This window comes from Amblyomma maculatum, chromosome 5 (genome assembly GCF_055883805.1).
Source record: "Amblyomma maculatum isolate TAMU_Amacu chromosome 5, ASM5588380v1, whole genome shotgun sequence".
Classification (NCBI taxonomy): Eukaryota; Metazoa; Arthropoda; class Arachnida; order Ixodida; family Ixodidae; genus Amblyomma; species Amblyomma maculatum.
This window is the reverse complement of record NC_139348.1, coordinates 155,988,234-156,009,776: the sequence shown is the minus strand read 5'-3', so window position 1 is coordinate 156,009,776 and position 21,543 is coordinate 155,988,234. Positions and strand designations below refer to the sequence as shown.

Genomic DNA, 21,543 nt, shown 5'->3' with positions numbered 1-21,543 from the left:
TGAAGTTGAATTTCTGCTCACATTTCGGTCTTACCAGCTGGATGGTGGCTACAACCTCAAACTGGGCTTCAGATCATGTCTGGCAAAAAAACTGCGCAATATTCTAATCACCACTTTTGGCCTTTATTTGACTCCAACTCTTACACCAGCTAGCTAGCTAAAATTATAGCTGAAATATCGCAATCTTCTTAAGTGTCATGTGACCTGAAGTCAACAGCACATTTTGGCAGTGGCAATGTATGTTTAACAGTGGCTTGCGCACCATTACAAAGAAGCGACACATGAGTAGAATTTCTGCTCTGTATGAGAAAATAAAATAAAACAGTTAAGACAGACAGGAGGGCTAGTTAGTAACAAGGACCAATGTACCAGATTAGAGGACTGGATCAATCAAATTGTCCAGAGATCACCCTGTTGGCTCTTTTTTGTGCCCCCCTGCCTTTTCCACTGGTACAAACGTTTCATCAGGTACAGTTTAGTCAAAAATATATGGCCCACGGATTGTTGTTCTAAGCCCAATAACGAGGCTCATAAAGCAGCTCTATGGTTCGAAATCTCGTAGATGACAAATCTCGCTCTCGTTATCCTCTAGCTTACATTCACATCTCAGTATTGCTGCCAGCAGCCGCGTTACAGTGCTTAAAAGCTAACCTCTTGGGCCGTATACTTTTGACAAAGACTGTAACTGTGAGACCTAATGCTTTGACTCCATCACAAAAAACAATGCTGAATGCTCTAGATACAAAACACTGAACTGGACACAATGTTTCAGCCACATTTCTCTCCGATGGAATGTGCTAATATCACAACAGCTACAGAGCAATGTCTTGCAATGGTTGGAACACTAAACTAGCATAAGATCAAGTGCACAACTAGATATAATGTTAATGAAAAAGTTGTGCATTGAAGAATTCCCGATTTAGCACCGGCTGGAGCAACAACTAAGTTGGTTTTTCATTTTCCTAAAATCTGGTACAGTAAAATCTGAGACATATTTGCATTTCATACGATTTCCCAGTATGTGCGCACAAGAGAGCACTCAAAATCTCCAACAGAGTTACATTTTTCCCCAGTTAATACATTCCAGAATAAAAAATTTATATAATACAAGGTTTAGAATTCTGACAAATTCTGGTCTCGTGGTGCGCTTCGTGACCAACCACGCATGTGCAAACACACAAGAGAGCCAAACGTGAGGATATGCCATATGTGACATAAGGAGCTGGAATAAGAGAGGCAAAGCATCTGGAAACATTATAATGAAGTGCTAACATACAAGCAAGCTGGGCATAGAAAAAAAACTTCCTATGACAGCCAGCCAGCATGTCAGGCAAGAAACACCGACACTTCTAGAAGTGAAATTGTCAAATAAGATTTTAGTACCACATTCAGCAATTGCATTTTCACAGCCAGGCAACTTGGATCACAAGTTTCTGAGGATAACAAGATTATTTCCCGCAATTTTTTTCTTTAAAATATGTGACTAAGGTTTTCCTGCAGTTGGGATCTTTGTGACATCGCTGCGAATTGTTCAATAGCAAAGGATGCCCTTATATACATAAAGCTCAGGAATGATGGTCTCGAGACACAGACTCCGCGACTGCCAATTGGGAGTGGATGATTGTGTGGTTGAGCCTTAAAGGCCCCCCCACACATGCACACATAAAACACTTCGTGTGACTGCACTTTGCTTGTGAGGAACGTTCGTGAGAGCATCAGTGGCAGCTACACCTGTACTTCATTCCTTGGTCTTTTCTGGCTCAATAAAACCCCATCTTCAGTGAAAGTAGCGTCCCTGTCAAGACAGTACAGCGATCTAACTATACAAGCCAGCTCCAAATTGCCTACAATGTTCCTCTAACTGAAACCTTTTACACAAGCTATTAGGCCCTACTGAACAAATTAAGTTGCACAATGCGGCTTTACCGAAGTCCCGATTTGCTGTCAAACACAATGCACTGTGAAACAACTCCTAGCGACAGACCGAGATGGAACAACACTGAACGAAGAGGTCAGGTCTGAACTACAGCACACTTGGCAAAGAACACTTACGATGCTCTAAACGGAGGCAGCCCAGAGATCATCTGGTAGACAATACACCCCAAGGCCCAGAGGTCAGTGCTGTAAGGGTAGGGAAGCAGAACAGGAGGCAAACAAGTGAGGTTGTCACAATCTACCAACAATGGTATGCAGGGAGCAGAACTCACCCATAAGGCACTAACAAATTACTGCAGCTTAATGGCCATGTCAACAGTGATAACAGCAGTCATAAAGGCAAAACCTAAACTTACCACCATGACAACACTGACCAAAAAGACAGAAAAAGATATAAGACAAACAATATCAACCTTTTTCTTTGTTTGGAGCACTCCCAAGTATGTGCTTGCCAAATGTTCACTTGGACCAAATTATTCGTCCTGTCTTGTGTGTTTCTTCTTATCCTCAATTTTTTTCCTGCTGCAAACGTTTTACAAGATGGATCAATACCAACTGGCCCAAACATTGGTGTTGTTAGCATGAGCTTGACTCGCATCAAATGTTTCTACCCCATAAAAGTGGACAAGAAAACAAGGCTGAAAGTAAAACTACTATTTTTAATTTTTTTACACATTATTAGATCCTATGCAGCAAGCTCCAACAACGACCAACTATCAAGTGAATCACCTTGGTATTGTTGCAGCAGTTTATAATTACAAGGACAACAGCGTGCCATCAGGGAAGCTGAGCTTAATTTCTTTGTCTGAATGTCGCTGCAGAAATCAGCTTTCAACTAAGCATGACACTGAAAGTTAGCACAATATCCAGATACATCAGGATTAAGAAAAATGCTATGCACAGCATAGAAAAGCCAGTTTTGACAAGGAAGACCTTTCTAGCTTATATCGGCCCAATAGTTTGCTCACCATCCGTCTTTCATGCATAGTGGTGCAATCCTCACGGTAATTTATCTTTAGCACTGCTATGAGAATATAGAACGCCAGTTGAAGGAGTCAGTTGGAAACTAATATGTGTAAGTTTCTAGTGAGACCCGCTGAGAAGTGCCCCTGCCTCGGCGCGAACCCTTCACCCAGAGAAAACACAGTCATGCAATGAACGGGTTCAAGATTGGTGGCTTATAAATTTAAAACAGTGCACTAAAAAAGTGGGACCCTGACATATTCTGACAAGTAAGCAGTCACTAGATCATTAAATCCTGGTGAAAGGGGAATTTCTTAGTGCTGAGTGCAGAGTTCTGAAGAGGCCGCGTCAATTGATGAAGCACTAACCAAACAAGGCTTAGTTTGTGTAGTTTAATGTCCCAAGAAGCCTCAAGGTATGACAGACGCCGTATTTGAGGTCTCCAGAAATTTCGACCACCGGGGGTTCGTTAACGTGCACCGACATCGGTCAGCCAGTTTATACGTGTGTTGGCGTACAGAAAACAACTCTCATTATGCCTGCTTCAGTAACACAGAGCCCGAGATACAAAAGCAAAGCCCTACTGCTGGCTCAGCTTCTGGAATCTTATTGTGTGCCACACTGTCCACACAATCAACACAGAGGGGATCCAATGGACAAATTGTAAATAACCTACACATAAAATATGCACATTAACCATTTCGAGCACTACATAGTATGTACGCAATTGCGTGCGCTACAAATTGGCAACTTTTCCTGGGAGTGTCCTGCAGCTGGCAGAGACTTCTTTGTTCCACAATACTTTTGCTCTTCTCACATCGTAACAGTGCATGCTTTTACGTTCGCTAACCAATGCAGTAAACAGTCATCAAAACAAGGCTTGGCCGTATATTCCCCAAACCACACATGGAGATTGGTTTTGCCACCAGTAATATACTTTTTTGTTTTTGTTTCCAGCATCACATGCACCCTTGCAAAGTAAGAAAAAATATTTGTTTCCAATTCATCCCATCATAATATGAAATATCCTCATCCTTCAATGTTTTAAATGGCACAAAGCTTTCTTTGCACATAACTGTAAAAAAATATACCAGTTGACAGCTTTCAATCTGGCATGAATTAATTGGCTTTCTTAAGACATATGTACAGTATCCTGGTGGAAAAAAAAAAGCGAGTTAAGAAACGGCAAGTGATGCCTGGGAGGGTCAAGAAAAACGCAGTTCTATCTCGTCCCCAATGATTATAAGGAGAATAAGAGTGCTGCCCACCTGGGTGAACAGCTCTTGTCCGAAAGCATCTCCGGGGAGACATACTGCGCCGTCCCCACGAAGGAGTTGTGACCATTCAGCTCAATCTCGCCAATGTCCACCTCATCTGCAACAAGGGGGCAACACTTCGCCATTTCCACATCCACCACCACTATGAACAGCACACTTCATTTTCACTTTCGTGAGACACACTGGTCCGCCTCTAAGCCCAGCACTACCACCGGAAAACAATGGCTTATGTCCAGACACATTATTCTCTACAAAAACGCCAGTTCCCTTTCACATCCACCGCTACAATCCATTCCATCCACCATTCCGCCTACCATCTATGTTATTCCCTTCAGTAGCTACAGTCGAACCTCATTTTAACAAACAATGATATAGTAAACTATTAGTTTTAACGAATTTCACTTGGCCAAGCTTCATTTCAGTGAATGACATTTATTATATTTTATAACAAAACCGAAAACGCTAGATCCGCCACAATATCAGCTATAACGAAGGAATATTTCACTTGCGTGAGGCTCGAAACTGGAAGGGTAGCACGAAAAAAGCGAAACAAAATGTGAAAGAAAAGCCATGGATACATCAGCTGTTTCAGTATGAAAAAGTTGCGCAAGTTTTCAGCATCCAAAGCAAGAATCAAGAGTTTGACAGGTTACGCCACCTGTGACCAGAACGTGCAAACACCGGAAAAGTGCGACTGTATGTGGCGACGATCAGGCGCTACTTGCCCAAACGGCCATCATCACGAAGGAAAGTGAGTGCATCCGGCAACACCGGCATGGTGCTGCCACGTGGCGCCATTCGTTTCGTTGAAGCGTTGCCTGCTGTAGGGTCTCTGCTATCTCTGATCAGCCCGAATGGCAACGAAGCACAAGGCCGTCTCTTGAGACAGAGAAGAAGGATGTAGTTGCAGAGTTTATCTTGCCGAGCACTCTGTCGACCATTTTAAGTGGAAGAAACAAGATCAATGCAGAGCATGCTGAGAACGCCCTCAAAGCCATTTGTGAGTGCGTTAGGCCGTGCCACCACCCTGATGTGGAAGCGGCTCTGTTTGCGTGGTTTAAAAACATGAGGGCGCATAACTTGCCAGTCTCGGGAGCACTCCTTCAATCAAAAGCTATCAGCCTGGCCTGCTGTTTAGGCTATGATGACTCTCATGCTAGCAGCGGTTGGCTGCAATGTTTTAGGGAAAGGCATAAGATTTCCAGTCACATTTTGTCTGGCGAAGGGTCCGCTGAAGACATCAACACATGCGAAAAGTGGCTTAAGAACTTTTGGCCTCTGCTCCAGGAGTATGACGAGCGCAATGCGAATAACATTGATGAAACCGGAATCTTCTACAAGTTGTTACAGAGCGGTCACTGGCAGTGAAGAATAACACCTGCCACTGAGGAGAGAAAAACAAGAACCAGGTAATAGTCATCGTTGCCGTCAACATGGATGGCTCTGAAAAGAGAAGAAGACTTACCGTCATATCGTCATCAGCAAGTCTGCACGCCCCAGGTGCCTGGACTTCACTAGTCAACTATGTTTCAAATGGAAAAGCCTGGATGTGCATGGAAAAGCCTGGATGATGTGCAAGCCTTTCAAAGACTGGCTCAAGGCTCACAGGAAGGTCTTTTTGCTATTAGATAACAGTTCGGCACATAAAGTGTCAGTTGCGTTGAAGGCACGTATTTGTTTTTTTGCCTCCAAATACAATTCCCACGCCAACAGCCGTTGGCAGAGGCATCATATGCTCTCTGAAATGCAGTTATCGGAAGCAATTGATGATGCAGCTAGTCTTTGATATTGACTGGTGCCAATCAACAGTGCTTGAAATGCTATATGGGTCGTGGAACAACTTCAAGCAGTCAACAGTAAGGAACTGTATTGCCGACGCCGGTTTCGTTTTGCTTGGCTGAAGTTTATTAGCGTGAAGGCTCTGTGGAGACGGGCAGAATGTGAGATCGGTTGAGGCTCCAAGAAATTTCTTTTGAAGAATTCGTTTCAGCCAACGAAATATTGATTCCATGGCTCCAGAGCTCACAGACCAGGAAATTGTGGATAGCGTCATGTTGCCCGAGGAGGACAGCAGCAGAGGCTGCGAAGACAACGAGCCCGATGTACGACCGACAAGCAGTGTGGACACCGTGGACATGGTCAGAAGGCTTCGCAGCTACATCGAGAAACTCCCACCGTCTAACGCCACCGAAGTTAACAAAGCCCTGTCGTACAGATACATAGTAGAAAATTTTATCCTCATGAACACAGTGGAAAACCACCAGATGAAGATCACTTCATTTTTCAAATAAACGGGGGCATATACCTGTTTCGCTAAACAAACATTTTTGTTTTAATTTGGCCTTCCTATGTTACGTTTTTTTTTTTTCTTTTTAAGTGCCACAAAGAGACGGGTATGAATTATCTCGTAATGGACTTGAAGCCTAAAATAGTGTGTTTTAGTATCGAGACTTTTGCACAAGCCAAAATGCCAATTTTTATGTCTGCTTTTAAAACGAATATCAAATGTAAAAAAACTAATTTAATGTTCCGTAGCTACTTCGTTATATCGAGGTTCGACTGCACCATCGACGACACCAAAACGCTGGTCCACTTCCATACCATCACATTCTCTCGTCTAACCACATAAACAACAGAACCAGAGCAAAGAGAGCATTTCAATTACAATCTTACTAGGTCCAAAGAAGACAAAAATCACAAAGGTTTAGTCAGTGAAAGCAAAGCGCAGCCTCACCACAGAATTCCCGGGAGATGATCTTCGCGGAGCCAAAGTCGGTGATCTGAATGTGCATGCGCTCATCCAGAAGAATGTTCTCTGGCTTAAGGTCCCTGTCGAGAAAAAGAAAGGAGCAGATTTCACCCCAACGGGTAGAAAGGCAAAGCTAGTCTGGCTGCTTGCACAAAGAGCATCCATTTGAAGAATTTCATTCTCAAGGCAAGTAGCCAGCCTGGTTAAGTTATCGCAGTCTTGATGGATACTGTGTGATCATATAGCAGCATCGTTATAAAATCCAACACTACCAATCCGAGACTATCAATTAAGTTAAATATTAGTTAGCCCACCTAGTTCACAATCAGATCAGATTTCTGTTCACAATTATACTAGATTTCTTATTTACAATAGGTTCACTGTTCACCACAGTGAACAAGAACCCTGCATGTAACCTGAAATGTCAACTGGCATATTCATCTGGTCAATGGCCAACAATGCTAAGCTTGCTAAATACGTAATTTAACTTTAGTACAAAAGGTCAGTAGAGCTTAAAATGGTTTAACCTCAACCTTTACAGCAACAATGAGGAACATCCAACCACTGTTTGTTCTAAGGAAAAATCAACGGTCTGACTTTCTGTGCCTATAATGATGTTTGTTCTTCAGCAGAAGACGCATTTACTGCCAAAATAACCGTATTTCAACATATAGAACATTTTTTTCCCCACAACTCGATTCAAATTTGCAACATCACTATGGTCATTATTTGTTCACTCCGTCGTCGCAAATTATAAACGATCGGTTTGGCTTGGTTTTCAGGGTTTATTGTCCCAAAGCGACTCGGGCTATCAGGGATGCTGTAGTGGAGGGCTCCGGAAATTTCTCCTGGGGTTCCAACGCGCACCAACATCCCACAGTACTTTGAAGTCTTTGCGATTTTCCTCTATCAAAACGCGGCCGCCGTGGCCGGGATTCTATCCCGCACGCTTGGACACAGCAGTCGAGCATTCTAACCAGAGCCACCCCAGTGGGGCAATTGCAAATTCTTGGCAGCACAATCTGGCCTGAGGGATCTGCATAGAAACAGCTTCCTTGGCACTGTCGCAGTTTACTTGTGCGAAAATCCCCACTGGCAACAACGCATCTAATTATCTTTGGCATTCCCTAGTTTAAAAAGGCTCCGTTTTCAGCAAAAGTAACCTGTTCATCATCAGAATGAAGCAATATGGCGACACAGGCCAACTTCCACTCGTCATCTGCGTGCCTTTAGTCCCTTTCCTAGAACAGCTTCCTATGTGCCAATCCTGCCAAATGCTGCTTCTAAAGGCTCCTCACAAGAAGCATGAGTTGGTCTCACCAAACCAGCAGCTGCTCACCTGTGCACGATGCCCAGCGAGTGCAAGTGCTCCAGCGCCGAGATGATCTCGGCGGTGTAGAACCTTGTCACGTCCGCGTCAAACGACCCGTACTTGACAATGTGCGGCAGAAGCTCACCGTTCTTTGCATAGGTAACCACAAAATCTGCAGCAATGCAGGTTAAGGAAAGCTGACACGTACGGCAGCTAACGTCAATCAGTATGACGACGAACATGATAGTTCGGATTTATTGGCGCAAAGGTACCTTGGCCAACGAGCACAGAGGTTAATGTATCTTTTCGTCAGCTCAGGGCCGAGTCCAAAACTCTTTTTAATGCGTTAGCATCCGAACACCCACATCAATACCTTCTGTTCGCTGGCTTTTCTTTAAAGCCTCCGAGAAGGCAGGAGCCGAAATAGATAACTTATATTTACAGCCTTCAGAGGGATTCAAACACACAGCAGCGTTAAAAAGAGGTCAGCTTTGCTTGCTACTCCTTTAGACCACTCAGCCATCATTGCAGACTTTCTCACTGTGTATTAAACTTCCAGCCTTTCATGCTGTGCCCATGCCCCAACATTAGTTTGGTGCACGCATAAGCTGGTATCAATGCATAAAGAGGGTGCCACGAGTCAGTGCGCTCACTACATCTGAGCCCACATGTTAATATGCCCTCCTACACATCAATCGCACTGATCTCCCATGAATGTTTTTGTAAGCATTTCACCCAAGAGAAGCCCAGCACCAGGCCAGGAGATGGCCCACATGAGAACCAGTGGGTACCTGGCCAAAACAAATTTTAGTACCCAGTGGTACCAAGGAACAAGCCCTGCATCTTCTGTACATGCAACCAGTGCTCAACCCTTAGGCCACCGCTGCAGTTCACTCAAGTTCTGCACCACCATGACTCGCTATCCATTTCTAGTTTCCAGTTTGGTTCCAATTTCCCAAACACGACACAAAACATGATAGAAACACGATACAATATGATACGATACAAAAAACACGATAGAAAGGATACAGAGCTTGTTTGCATCATGGAAGGTGGAGTGGAGGCGGATAAAGAACGGGTGTGGCCGGGCACTCAATATCCGCAGTATCTGCTTCTCACGCATGATGGCTCGCTGCTTCTTCTCGCGGAGGATGTGCTGCTTGTAGCACACCTTAACTGTACAAGAGACCGGCGCAAAGGCATCATCACTTAGACATCAAGGTGGCATGTAATATGTTTTATTGAAATGTGTGCCTGATGCCAATCTTCCCCACTGTGCATCACGTTGTACGAACTTAAGTGCTGCAATAGTGTAAGTTACAGTAAGCAAGATAAACGGCAGAGATCAAGCACCACATCAACAAGTTGGGAGATACCAATACAGCGGACTCATGTAGCTTGAATTTTATATTTAGTTAACTAGAATTGAAGGTTTGGTAAAAGGCTCCCGTTTAATTTGAACCTGCAAACTTCACATTAATCCTCTGTCCCCCTCAAGTTCAAATTAAGGGGAGACCACTGTGAATACAACTAAGTGAATGCAGCAATTCTTTGTTGTTCCCACTCGCCCACGCACGCCTAAATATGCAACAAAAACTTAAATGCTCCTATAAAGCATAAATCAACAAAGTTCTAACACCATGTGGCATCAATCCAAGATGCAGATGAAGACAATAAACAAAGCAGCTTCTAGCGAGGTGAAATTTCTTTGTCAGAAAAATTAAGTATGAATTTGCTCCAGACAAAATGTAAGGTGGTTGATTGCATGCATAGTGTGCAAAAGCAAACAAGTATAGACAATACATGATATCAACCACCATCTAACTTGAAATGCTTACAGAGGGATACATAAAATGCCAATAAAAGGAGAGGAGTCAGCTATATACAAGACACTCACTTGCATATTCCTTATTGGTACGGATCTCCTTGGCCAGGTACACCTGCAAAAATGAAAATAAAATGGTTCAGTACAAGGACCACCTAAGGACAACCACTTAAAAAAGCATGGTGAACTCTAATATGATAAAACTGATACAGTAAAGTGAAACTGCAGCCCCAGCTCACTTTCCATAGATGACTGTACGTTGTTTTTTCTATAGTAAAAACAACTATCAGTTATACACAGTTATAGTAAAGAATAGTAAAGAGTGCCTGGCAGTGACAACATACTTCCCAGGAAGAGGCAAGTGCAAAAGTTTAGGATTGGGACACCAAATTTCGCAGGTAGACAAATGATGGAGGCAATAAAGCAGTCTTTGAGATGGTTTCACTATTACGTTAGGAAACAGTGACCAGAAGCCAACTTTACGGGCAATTTAGTAAGTAGAGCTTTTACCACAAACCCTACTTACCGCTCTTGCCACTCAGAGACATATATGATGGAGACTTCACAGTTCTAACACAAAAATGCCCGTGCGCATCTTTTCACACATTAGGACTGAGGTCAAATTAGTGCTGCTAAGCTGTGCTGTATTCGTTTTCATGGCATTAAGTGGCTAAGGCTATGATTCATAAACATAGGGTAGCTACCGAGCGATCCAAAAGCCACAAAAAAATAAAAATTCTAACTGTATGGAGAGTAATGTGATGAATTATTTTCAGAAAGCAGAAATTTACCAAAAAACAAAAAAACATTTCTGTGATAATGAAAAATTTTACTGACCAGAATAGTTACATTTGCCATCAAAAGGTAGTGGTTTAGCTTTCAAACTGTGTTCAATTGTGTTGGTGACAAATATAGCAATAAAATTTTTCGTTGTAATAAAAATCATGCGTTTCTTTTTCTGCATTTCTGTGAAAAACTGCAATGTATTACACATTCTTCGAATTATTCAATTTTTACTTTTCCTGTCGTTTTGGATAAGCCTGTATGTCTGCTTGTTGAAGGACAACACGCAGTACATGTTAGTTAGCTGTCCCTTTTAGCAATCTTACGATCAGTTTGGTACCCGCAACTTCTTTCCGTTCCCTGGAGCAAGCTGGGGTGGGCAAGACTGCACCTTTCATAAAATTATTTAGCGATACTTTTGCCTTGGCTTTCAAAGCTTTCGTGCGTGGGAACAGAATATGGTTGACTGTTGCCACAGCTTTGCATGTTTCTCAAAACTCTCTCTTGTATAACACCAGAGGAAGGGTAGTCCACAGCTGCAACAAACTTCACCTGCATAACAGCATGGAGCCTTCACAGGTGCAACTGTTAAAGCCTTGTAAAACTGTTTGCAGAAACCAAAAAAATAGGTCTTCGCAAGATTCCATAGTTTAAAGCGGCCACTCAAACCAAAAGCTTGATAGTGCGTCTCCTAACCAGTGAACATGTGCCACGCTGATTGTTCGTCCAAAAAAGAAAATATGCGATCTGAAATAATTGCGATCCGGGTCGGTTTTGGCCATTTGAACCACAGAAGGAGCACTAATGGTTTGGTTTGATTTGATTTAAGGGTTTAACGTCCGAAAGTGACTGAGGCTACGAGAGATGCCGTAGTGGAGGGATCTGGAAAAATTGACCACGTGGAGTTGATTATGGGGAGTACTGCAACCACAGCTACTTCAAGCTGGGAGGGCGTGAAAAGTATGAGCACTCTCTTTTTCTTTGCGGCGCTGCTCAGCAATACCAGAGGCCTTTATATTTGTGACCTTACTACAACTGCCGAAGAAACACTCATCAGTTTAAGGATAGATACAAATGGGATAGCAGGCTTGAAAGCATACTTGAGCTCTTCAGCAGGATTTTTATTTCCTGGCCAGAACAACAAATTTACACTAAACATTGTCAGCCTCTAACAACCTGAAAATATTGATGTAAAATTGCGTGTCAGGTAAAAGCACTGCTACTGTCGACTTAAGGTCAATGTGCTCAGAGCAGCAAAGAAATAGTTCCGAGAGAGTCAAATGCAAAAGTGTGCTTCTGGTGGGCTCAGCTACAAGAGATTAGATTAGCCAATCATGTCTGGATGGGCACAAGGAAAACACTCTTCAAATTCCATGAAATCTTGGGAGGGTGAAACAAAGCTCTGGCCCAAAAAGCAAAAGAAAAATTCTCAGTACAAGCAAAGCACAGCCCTGCTATCCTGTGCCACCACTCTTGAAAGCACCAATAACCTGATCAATTATCTGCGTTCAGCGGTCAAGCACCACTTGAGTCAAAGTCTGACATTTGGCCAAGAAATAAATGGAAGGATAATCGTGATGAACTTAACGGCCCGAAAGCAGCCTAGCCTGACCAGCACTAGCCATACTAGTGGAAACAAGGAATAAAGAGAAAGGGTGGATCTGATGGGCACGTAAACATGCAACGAGTTGCGAAGCATGGTCAAACCCACCCAAGCAGGCCAACTACCTTATTAAAAGAAGCACAGTGGTTTCAAGGCCTTCCTAGCCAATCAGTGGCAGAAATTTGGGGATATCTGGTAGACATGCAACACTTGCAAGCAATGTCAAAGAAATGAACATGCACAACTGCTTTTGTAGCCGCGGTGGTTCATTTATATAGCATAACGAAATAGCATAACCATATAGCATAACACAATTTGCTAACACATCCCAGGTTTCTTTTTTCTTTTTATGACTGAAGTTTATAAGAAAAACGCGTTACTTTCACTGCTGCAGCTGCTGACGTTTATGTGATGTACCAATAGGCTGAAAAACATACTAGCAAGAAGAGCAATGCCTGCAGAATGATAAACACTACTGCACAAAAGCAGCTCATGTCTTGAGGCAGCTATCCTCGTATTGCCTTTCCATCTTTACAAAGCACTGCCTGCCTCCTAATCACATCCACACCAGTGAGCCTCGCAGAAAGAGCTCTTGTGGATAACAGTGCTCAAAGTGATAACACTGATAACAGTGCCTGCAGCACTGCTCTAAGTAACAGCCAAAGAAAGAGCAGTACTGCACAAAAGTGCACATACGTCCATATGCAGCCGCATCTATCAAGTGACAATCTACAGCAGGCCATTACTCTAAAAGGTGAAAGAAGTGGAGGAATCTGAATCACACTGTAAAAAGACAGCACATAAGTCTACTGATAATTGCCACCAATTTGCAACGCGATCCACGGCAAATGATTGCATTAGCACAAGTGCCAATACCTTGCTGCATTCAACAACTTCATTCGTTTCCTTCCATTAATTAGAAAAAAAAAGTTAATTCTGCGTAAAATAGAATAACGTGCCACACAGGTTAAGCACTGTTTCAACACTCAAGCCACAAAGAGAAAGGCAACATGCAAAAGAAAATTTCCATGCTTTTAATGAATTCGAAGACAAATCATCACATGTCCTAACCTTTCTACTCTTCCAAATCAACAGCTTAGTAAAAACAAAAATGGGTGAATATATTACTAACATTTTCTGAGCCTCACAGAGAAATGCACAGTGGGCACACACATTCTTGTTCAGCCATGACACAGTTAATATAGTTATCACCAGATGTTTCAACAAATGCACAGGTCTGTGAACTTTAAAATCCCTTTTGAAATTTCTAAATAACACACTGCAAAAGTGTGGAGAAACCCTTAAGGTATCTGTTCTCAGAAGAATTAGGAGGAACCCTCTAGGTATCTATATAATAAGAAAGTTTGCATGCTATGCTGACTTATAACAGATTGTGAACAACTCTGTTTCATTGTATTAGTGTACAGCAGTGTACAGCTATGTGCTACAATGCCTTCCTCTAAATATGGTGCTACTAAAACTACTGTTCTCAGAAGAATTAGGAGGAACCCTCTAGGTATCTATATAATAAGAAAGTTTGCATGCTATGCTGACTTATAACAGATTGTGAACAACTCTGTTTCATTGTATTAGTGTACGGCAGTGTACAGCTATGTGCTACAATGCCTTCCTCTAAATATGGTGCTACTAAGACTACTACAGTGCTGTCTGGGGATAATCACCATTGACATGATTATCTTAGCTGAGTGTACGCCCCAGATCAGAGAACCCTCCTGCTGGCATCCCATTACTCCGTTTCTACCAGTTGTGGCCAAGCTATTTCAGCGAATTTTCTAATTTCATCACTCCACCTGACATGCAGCAAAGCCAACCGGTTCCACTTTCCTGCTCTTTCACTCTAATTTGTCAGAAGTTCAGAGTCCAGGCAAGGGTCAGCTTCTAAGGGACTCATTTAGCATTTGTGGAAGCCCGAACTTCGGGCTTCCACAAAGGGGGCGGCAGAAAGTTAGGTGGGCGGATGAGGTTAAGAAGTTCGCAGGGGTCAAGTGGATGCAGCTAGTACAGAACCGGGTGAAGTGGAGAAATATGGGAGAGGCCTTCGCCCTGCAGTGGGTATAGCCAGGCTGCTGCTGCTGCTGCTGATGATGATGATGAACTTCGGAGAGGTCGGGACACAAGTTCCTCTCATCTCCAAGAGACTTGGAATGTTCCCAAGCTTGACAACTAACACAACATAAGCCGTGGATTCTGTACTTTTGACAAAGGCTGCGTATACATAAGAGCTGTCCCAAGTACTTCTTTTCTTGTGTTTCTGTGTCTTTCGCTGGTTCAATATGTTAGATTAGCTAAAATCAACCTATCAAAAGAAAGACACATCATTTAAAGAAATTAAGCGACAAATAATCGAAGCAAGAGGGACATTACATGCATCATCTCAGACCGAAAGCTGCTAGTATTCCCCAACAGTCATCAGAAAACGGCAAAGAAAGAAAGGCAGCTAACCATGGAGAAGGAGCCTTCACCAATGAGCTTGCCAAAGATGAAGTCCTTGGCGCTCATCTTGGCCGGTTGCTTCGGCTCGTCGCCACCTTCCTTGGACGTGGATGCCACATTGTTGGGTAGTGTGGATCCTGACGTGGAGGCAGCAGAGACAGGCGTGGGCATCTCAGCGGCTCCGGCTTGAGGGACATCCACAGGCTCTTTCTTCTACAGGGGTAACACAAGGGGGAAAAAAATGCTAAATTAGGGTTTCTCTATGCATTTCTTATGTCAGTTATGTTCCTCAATCAATTCTAATAACATAAAAAAAATTCTATCACCTCACCCAATGCCCTTTGTGACCTGTGAGGTAAATATAAATGAATAAATGCAGAATCAATCAATCGATCAATCTGATTTTCTATAAAAATATTTTCTCATGTTATCATACTTTACCATGGAAAGCTTAGCAACTTATGGCAAAAAAACAGAGCTCCCTCACATCCTATGCCACTGCTTCAGCGATTAAGTGGTTTGAACATCTGATGCAAGTCCACTACTCAGATCTATAGCTTTACAAATAACACAGACTATGCAGTTCACTAATACTAATACTAATATGTTCACTAATACTATGCAGTTCAAATAAGCAGTAGTTATGAACTTTCTAAATACCATTAGGCCTCACTAAAATGGTAGTCGCCTACATTTTTAGAGCCTTCTTTATGGGACACAGCTCAACCTTTGTGTCATGCAAGCAGGAGGCAAGCAATAGATTCAGGAGGGAGCTAGTTTGGAAGGTCAAATTTCTAGCAGCCGCACTGACTGATTAAAGTTTGGGGGATGATGCATCCTTACACCAAACAAATGTTTTTGTTTTTTTTACTCTACCAGTCGTTTGTGATGAAGGGAACGAGTTGGTCCCGAAACGATGGGTAGAATAATAAAATTTTGGTTGGTGTAAGTTTTCTATTTTATTTTGTTTCAAGAATCCAACCATGTGGATTTCCACCAAAGATGTTCTTGTTCAAAACTGATTCATCCTTATGCCATTAACACATCAAAATTTCTACACTGCATTCTGATTGATAAAAAGGCTGTCTCCATAAAAATGGGCTAGTGAGTGAATCAGTTTTTGGAAATAATCATCTTAAAAATGATATTAATTCATTCATTTCTTTAACATACATGACCCCAGGACAGCTTGTTACATAGGATAATAGGAAAGGGCTCTCCCACTTTATAGGCATTTATGGTGAAAGCTTTATAAGCCTCATTAGCACTGCAACCAAGCAGTGCTGGCAGCAGTGTTCAGAAAAAGTGGTCCTGAAAAAGCAGTATTGTGATGTTTTGGGACAGTCATGCGGTTGCAGTGGTGCTACAAATAGCCACTGCAGCATATGCACTTAACTACTACTAATCTGCAATAATCCACATCTTAATCCATATCAGTATTTCACATCCACAGTACATACACACTCTTAAATGCCCTCCACAACATTTTTTTTTTTTTTCTGATTGCTTTATTTCGCCTGGTGAGACAGCTCCCAACGTAAGGGCATGTTACTTTTTCTGGCATTTTCAATGGATTTCCGCCAGTCTTAACAGAAGACTCGAAAAAGATTCCCCCTACCCAGCATACTGGCTTTCTAGGCACTGTGAGCAAAATGTCACGCAACACCAAAACAGGAATTAAGTTTTTCGTTTTTTACTTTGCTGTGGATACGAGATTTAATATACCAAAGTTACTCAGGACATGAGGGACATCATAGTGCAAGGGCTGCAGATAATTTGGCCACCTGTTTTCTTTCTTTTTAACCATGCGTTGACATCGCACAGTACATGGGCACCTTGCATTTTCGAGTACCGTGTGATGTCAGTGCGCATTAAAGAACCCCACCCAGGAGGTCAAAGTTAACCAGAGCCCTTGCAGAAGGTATGAAGAAAAACGTTTTGCTGCGATCTATTCGCAACCGCTGCGTGTTGCTGTGCACAGTTCCTGCACAAGGATACAGCAAGTCTGAAAAAGTCCCTTCATACAGTAAACCCCATAACCACAAACCAATAAAGAGGAGCAGATAATAACCCAACATAGAATATAAACTCATCAGCTCAAGAGGCCAGTATAAATGAAACCCAGAAATGTATTTTTTCTTTATCTAAATCTAAATATCTGCTCACATTCCACTCCAGAAATAAAAAGAACCAGGCTTTAACTTGTAATTTGCATTTTCAAACACTCTAACCAGGCCTTTTCTATCATTACACAGCTGCTTCTACAAAAATCCAGCACTTTCCTTTTATTACAACTGAAAACCATAAAGTACAAAGGCACCTGAGTAAGAGCAAGTGTGAATTTGTGCTTAGTTGCCATTTTTTCCGACCTCATTCATCTGTACAGCAAAACTGCATATCTGTGTCCCTACTGTCATGAAACCAGAAAACAAAAAACAGAGGCAAATGTCATTGGGCTAGCAGATTAAACAGCACAGCAGCGGTCCCTTCAAATGCGACTTCCAACCTCACTTAGAACCGAATGGAATATTTGACGCTGCCATGACCACATAATTGCAACTGAAGCTCAAGTGGCAATCGAGGCTACACCAATGCTTAGCGCAACAGAAGCATTAGAGTAATCTTCTCAATGCTGTACCAAGCTCACTTCCGCTTCCCTGAGTGTCTTAAAGCTTTACTTATTGTCTTTGCTGTACTCGTCGATATTTTGGTTGGCAGCATGTACCGGTGAAGACGACATTAAACGAAGCACGCTATTTCCTTCTAAAATTTTTCACGCATTGCACAATTGATGCACAATTGAAACCGGCAGTCGTGGTATGTACGCACCGGTAGTAGACATCAGTGCCATTCTACTTGGACAAATATTGTTTTATCTCCAGTGCAGAAGGCGAAATTTTAATTTGAACAGAAAAGCGTGCTCCATTTACTTATGTCAGCACCTGTACCTACGAGGGGTCCTTCTCAGTACCATGGCTGCCATTACGCAAACCAGCAAAACATGCATCACAAATGCTCGGGAGTTGGTAGAAACTGATGCCCCTCAGCATATTCTGCTCTTTTCATTGGCATCGAAGGTGGTTGGCAACAAAGGGTGATCTCTTGGGCAAAACGCACTAGACTCCACGTTCGTGCATGTTCTTCATACCACACAAGACTTACTCCTTCCATACCCTGCCTGCACAGATGATTGATGCATAAGTATTGTACATTTTTTGTGCACTAGCATAACAGTCTCATCTGCAATTCAGTGGAAATATTTACACAAGTGGTTCATTCAATGTCGTTGAAATAACTACTGAAGGTGGCTGTGAGAGATTCTACAAGCTGTTGCATAACCTTAGTTGACAAGGTGTACATGCATCACGGCATTATTCACAAAAAAATGCTGTTTTTTTTCAGCAGCAAATTAAACTAGCTGCTTAATTAACACATATGTACTGTCATCCTTTGTCTTATAAGTGGGCAAGCAAGTGTGCCATGAAATCAAGCACGAAAATGAGTCAATGGCAGGGCATTACAAATAAAAACCAACTTTCTGTTTCAATCAACAAAAAGTCATGCTAATAACAAGGAGTTCGAATCAACGAATAAACCAAAAATATGCGCAACAGAAGAGAAAAAAATAAAACAAAAGACCAGAAATGCCACACCGAAACTGCAACAAGCAATATTCAACAAAGGAAAAACTAAACATATGAGAAATGCGTGAACAAGGAGAGCCGTGTGCTATTTGCCATGCAGAAACCTGACGCTTGCTGGTCCAGAGACTGTAAGCAGGCTCTAAGGCTCTAGAGTCGAAAGCATGATTAGCTAACTGCTAACTAGTTTAACCATGAGTTGCCTCTCGATTCAAGAGAGATAGCGCCCAGCAGTTAACTGCAAATCGCCAGTTGCTGCGACATGCCGTTGATGAATGGGACGTAAACCGAAACCTTGACCTGAATGTCCCAGTACCTCAAGCATATAACTACATCAACCACCTCTCACCCAAACCTGGTGCTTAACGTTAAGCACCCGGAATAGAAACAACGATTGCAATAACAATCAGCACTTGCGCAATCCTGATTATTGCGCCAGCTATCAATATATAATCGGCGTGCTGTAGAAAGTGAGCGACATTGCGCCGCGTTATCAGACGCTACCTGCTAGCGTGAAGCAATCCCCGTATCGGTGAAGCAAGCTCTTACAGCCTAGACATAAGCTGAGTAGAGATGCCAGTCATTCCACCAGCACTTCGGCAGGACATCAACGATGAACTTTGAACAGGCGACAATGTAATTGAGCACCACACAAACGGAAATAGATGTCAGTCTTTTTCCCTTTTCTAGCGAGCACAAACACGGATCGTGAGACCCGGACGGCGCGTCAACAGTCCGACAAAAGTGCGCCACGCGCGAGGCCCCCGTACGGAACAACAAAAAGTCACTGAACGCAAACCGCACCGGATGTAGCGACACAACGAAATGAATGGTTCGAGTGCGCGCGTCGCTTACGGTCTGGGACGAAAGCTGAAAAAAAAAAAGAAAAAAATACGAGAGAAAAAGATGAGCAGCCGAATCAGCAGACCACAAAAAAAAGTGACGCCAAACGCCTGCGCACTTCGGACTCAGCGACGTATGTAGTACGCAGACGAGACAGAAAACATTTGTTTTGTTTTTTCTCCTCGGACCGCGCATTTCTCAACAATCGGCGACTGCGAACCCCGATGTTTACGCTGTTGTAAACGCGGGAGCTCTCTCCATTTCTCTGGAAGTTTTTTTTTTTTTTTCTTTTTTGCCGCAAGCAAAATCGATAAGGTGGTCGTGACCGCTGCGAAGAAAAAAAAAATACAGTTCGCGCGACACTTTCGCGCTTCAGCACTATCGGCGGACTGCTGAAAGTCCACAAAGCGTGCAAGTTGGCCGATAATACACCAATCTGACGACGCAAAAATAAAAGGAAAGCATTTTTTTTTTATTATTACTATTATCCTAGGTCGTTCTCCTATCTCCGTGTTTCGCCAGTGTCGACACATCTCCAAGAGTCGTCCTGAAATTCCCGCACTTTCGAACAAGAACCGACGGGAAAAGAGCTAGATGATCCCTATCCTGCGAAAAACTGAATCGAGGGTTCACCATTGAATAGCGCTTTCTGAAAATTGCTACTCGATGTAAACAGGCAAAAGTAAACCGGCTTGAACTACATGCCGAGCAAGGATGCTGGACAGAGAGACAACCTAGTTTCCATCGCCAGTGCAAACAGCAAAAATATAGAACGGTCATAGAAAACGAAGAGAGCGTTATACGTACTGAAGTAGCAATGCAGTTCGAACGATACATTGTTGCTGTCTGGTTGCTTTCGCGAGAAGCCCACCAACGGTACCGGCCGACGACCGTCCTGCGGGACCTTCGAAAACCCGTGCGCATTCCTCGGACAGAACAAAAGTAAAGCAAAGCAGCACAGTTACGGGCGGCGTTCCGACGCCGCCGTGAGATGCGGCCGTGGGGACTTTCCCCGAGAACGCGCACACGCACATACCCACAGACGAACAACAAGCAAGCCGGCCCGCAAGACAAAGGTCAGTGACATTCCGCGTTAGGCCTAACGCCCGTGCCAGCCCCACCGCGGATCCGCCGATCGTCGACGTACGGGACTGCGAGCGCCGAGCGTCGTTTCGACGCCATCACCCGTCGCAGAACACATGGGCCTCTGCCACGACACTGCGCACAGATGACGACTAAAACAAAGCTCTTCATCGAAGCTGATAAGGTGGCGATTCTTACCTCAGTCGGAGAAGCCGCAGACATTCTCCGGTGGTGCTTGGGCGAACCGGCGCCGGGTCCCTGCTACAACTACCCGCTGCAAGTCATTGTGGCTGCCACTGCGGTGGTAAAGGGGCGAGTCCCGTTATACGAGCACGGTGACCAATGACGCTCTCACCGTCGATTCTCGCACGCACCTTTACAACACGGCACGCGCACACGCACCACGACGACGGGTCACGGGAAAACACAGGTGCCGGCACCCCCACAACCACACACACAACACACCCGCCGAACGCATCCGCACGAGGGTGCGAAAAAAAGAAAACCAAAAGAGGACACTCGTTTGCTCTTTTCTGACACGCGCCCAGCAGACGACGAAGCCGGGGCCTGCCTACATGAATGAAAAATACAAGGCACCCCCGAAAAGCCAGACAACGGCGGTGGCTAACGTTTTGTTGGTCTGCGCTGGCGGCCGGCGGCGGTTGCCAGAGGAAGGACCGCAGTGCGCTCCGCGAGCGGCGGCGACCAACATGCCGGAGTCGGGCCGGCGTAGTACTGACTGCGTTCTTTTCGGAGCGACGCCGGCGCAGACAGAGGCCCTTCGTCCGGACTCTGCGTCATCGACAGTGCGTCACGCGACCGTCACTCGGGAAGCACATGTTTTCGCTACGTCGCTGGAGAGCGCAGGGCATTTGGTTTGTGTGTGTTTGTGTGCGCGCGAGTCCGCGCACTCTCTCTCGAGACATCCGTCATCTTGCACGTCGAATCGTCCGATGCGAGAACAGCGGTGCTCGTAAAAATATAAAAGTAAATCAGAAAGAAGGCAATACGCAAAACGACAGACATAAAGCCTGCTGCATGTAGGCAGCACGGGCTCGTGCTTATGCAGATAGGA

The 21,543-nt window shown here is 43.8% G+C and overlaps 1 protein-coding gene across 3 annotated transcripts in view; it reads right to left on the bottom strand.

Moving 5' to 3' along the window:
• Positions 1-21,223, bottom strand: part of Pdk1 (Phosphoinositide-dependent kinase 1) — a 41,877-nt gene extending 20,654 nt beyond the window's left edge. Inside the window, exons 1-9 of one of the 3 annotated variants that reach the window (XM_084604787.1) lie at positions 20,843-21,223; positions 20,667-20,764; positions 14,911-15,114; positions 10,134-10,176; positions 9,266-9,412; positions 8,264-8,408; positions 6,910-7,004; positions 4,167-4,272; positions 2,053-2,121 (exon numbers count right to left, since the gene is read on the bottom strand). In XM_084604787.1, coding sequence (XP_084460913.1) covers positions 2,053-2,121; positions 4,167-4,272; positions 6,910-7,004; positions 8,264-8,408; positions 9,266-9,412; positions 10,134-10,176; positions 14,911-15,114; positions 20,667-20,690 — 833 coding nt within the window. In that variant the 5' untranslated portion in view covers positions 20,691-20,764; positions 20,843-21,223. Of the gene's footprint in view, positions 1-2,052; positions 2,122-4,166; positions 4,273-6,909; positions 7,005-8,263; positions 8,409-9,265; positions 9,413-10,133; positions 10,177-14,910; positions 15,115-20,666 lie in introns of all 3 variants that reach the window. The other 2 variants (XM_084604788.1, XM_084604789.1) reach the window with 2 other exon arrangements.
• Positions 21,224-21,543: the final 320 nt, after the last annotated feature.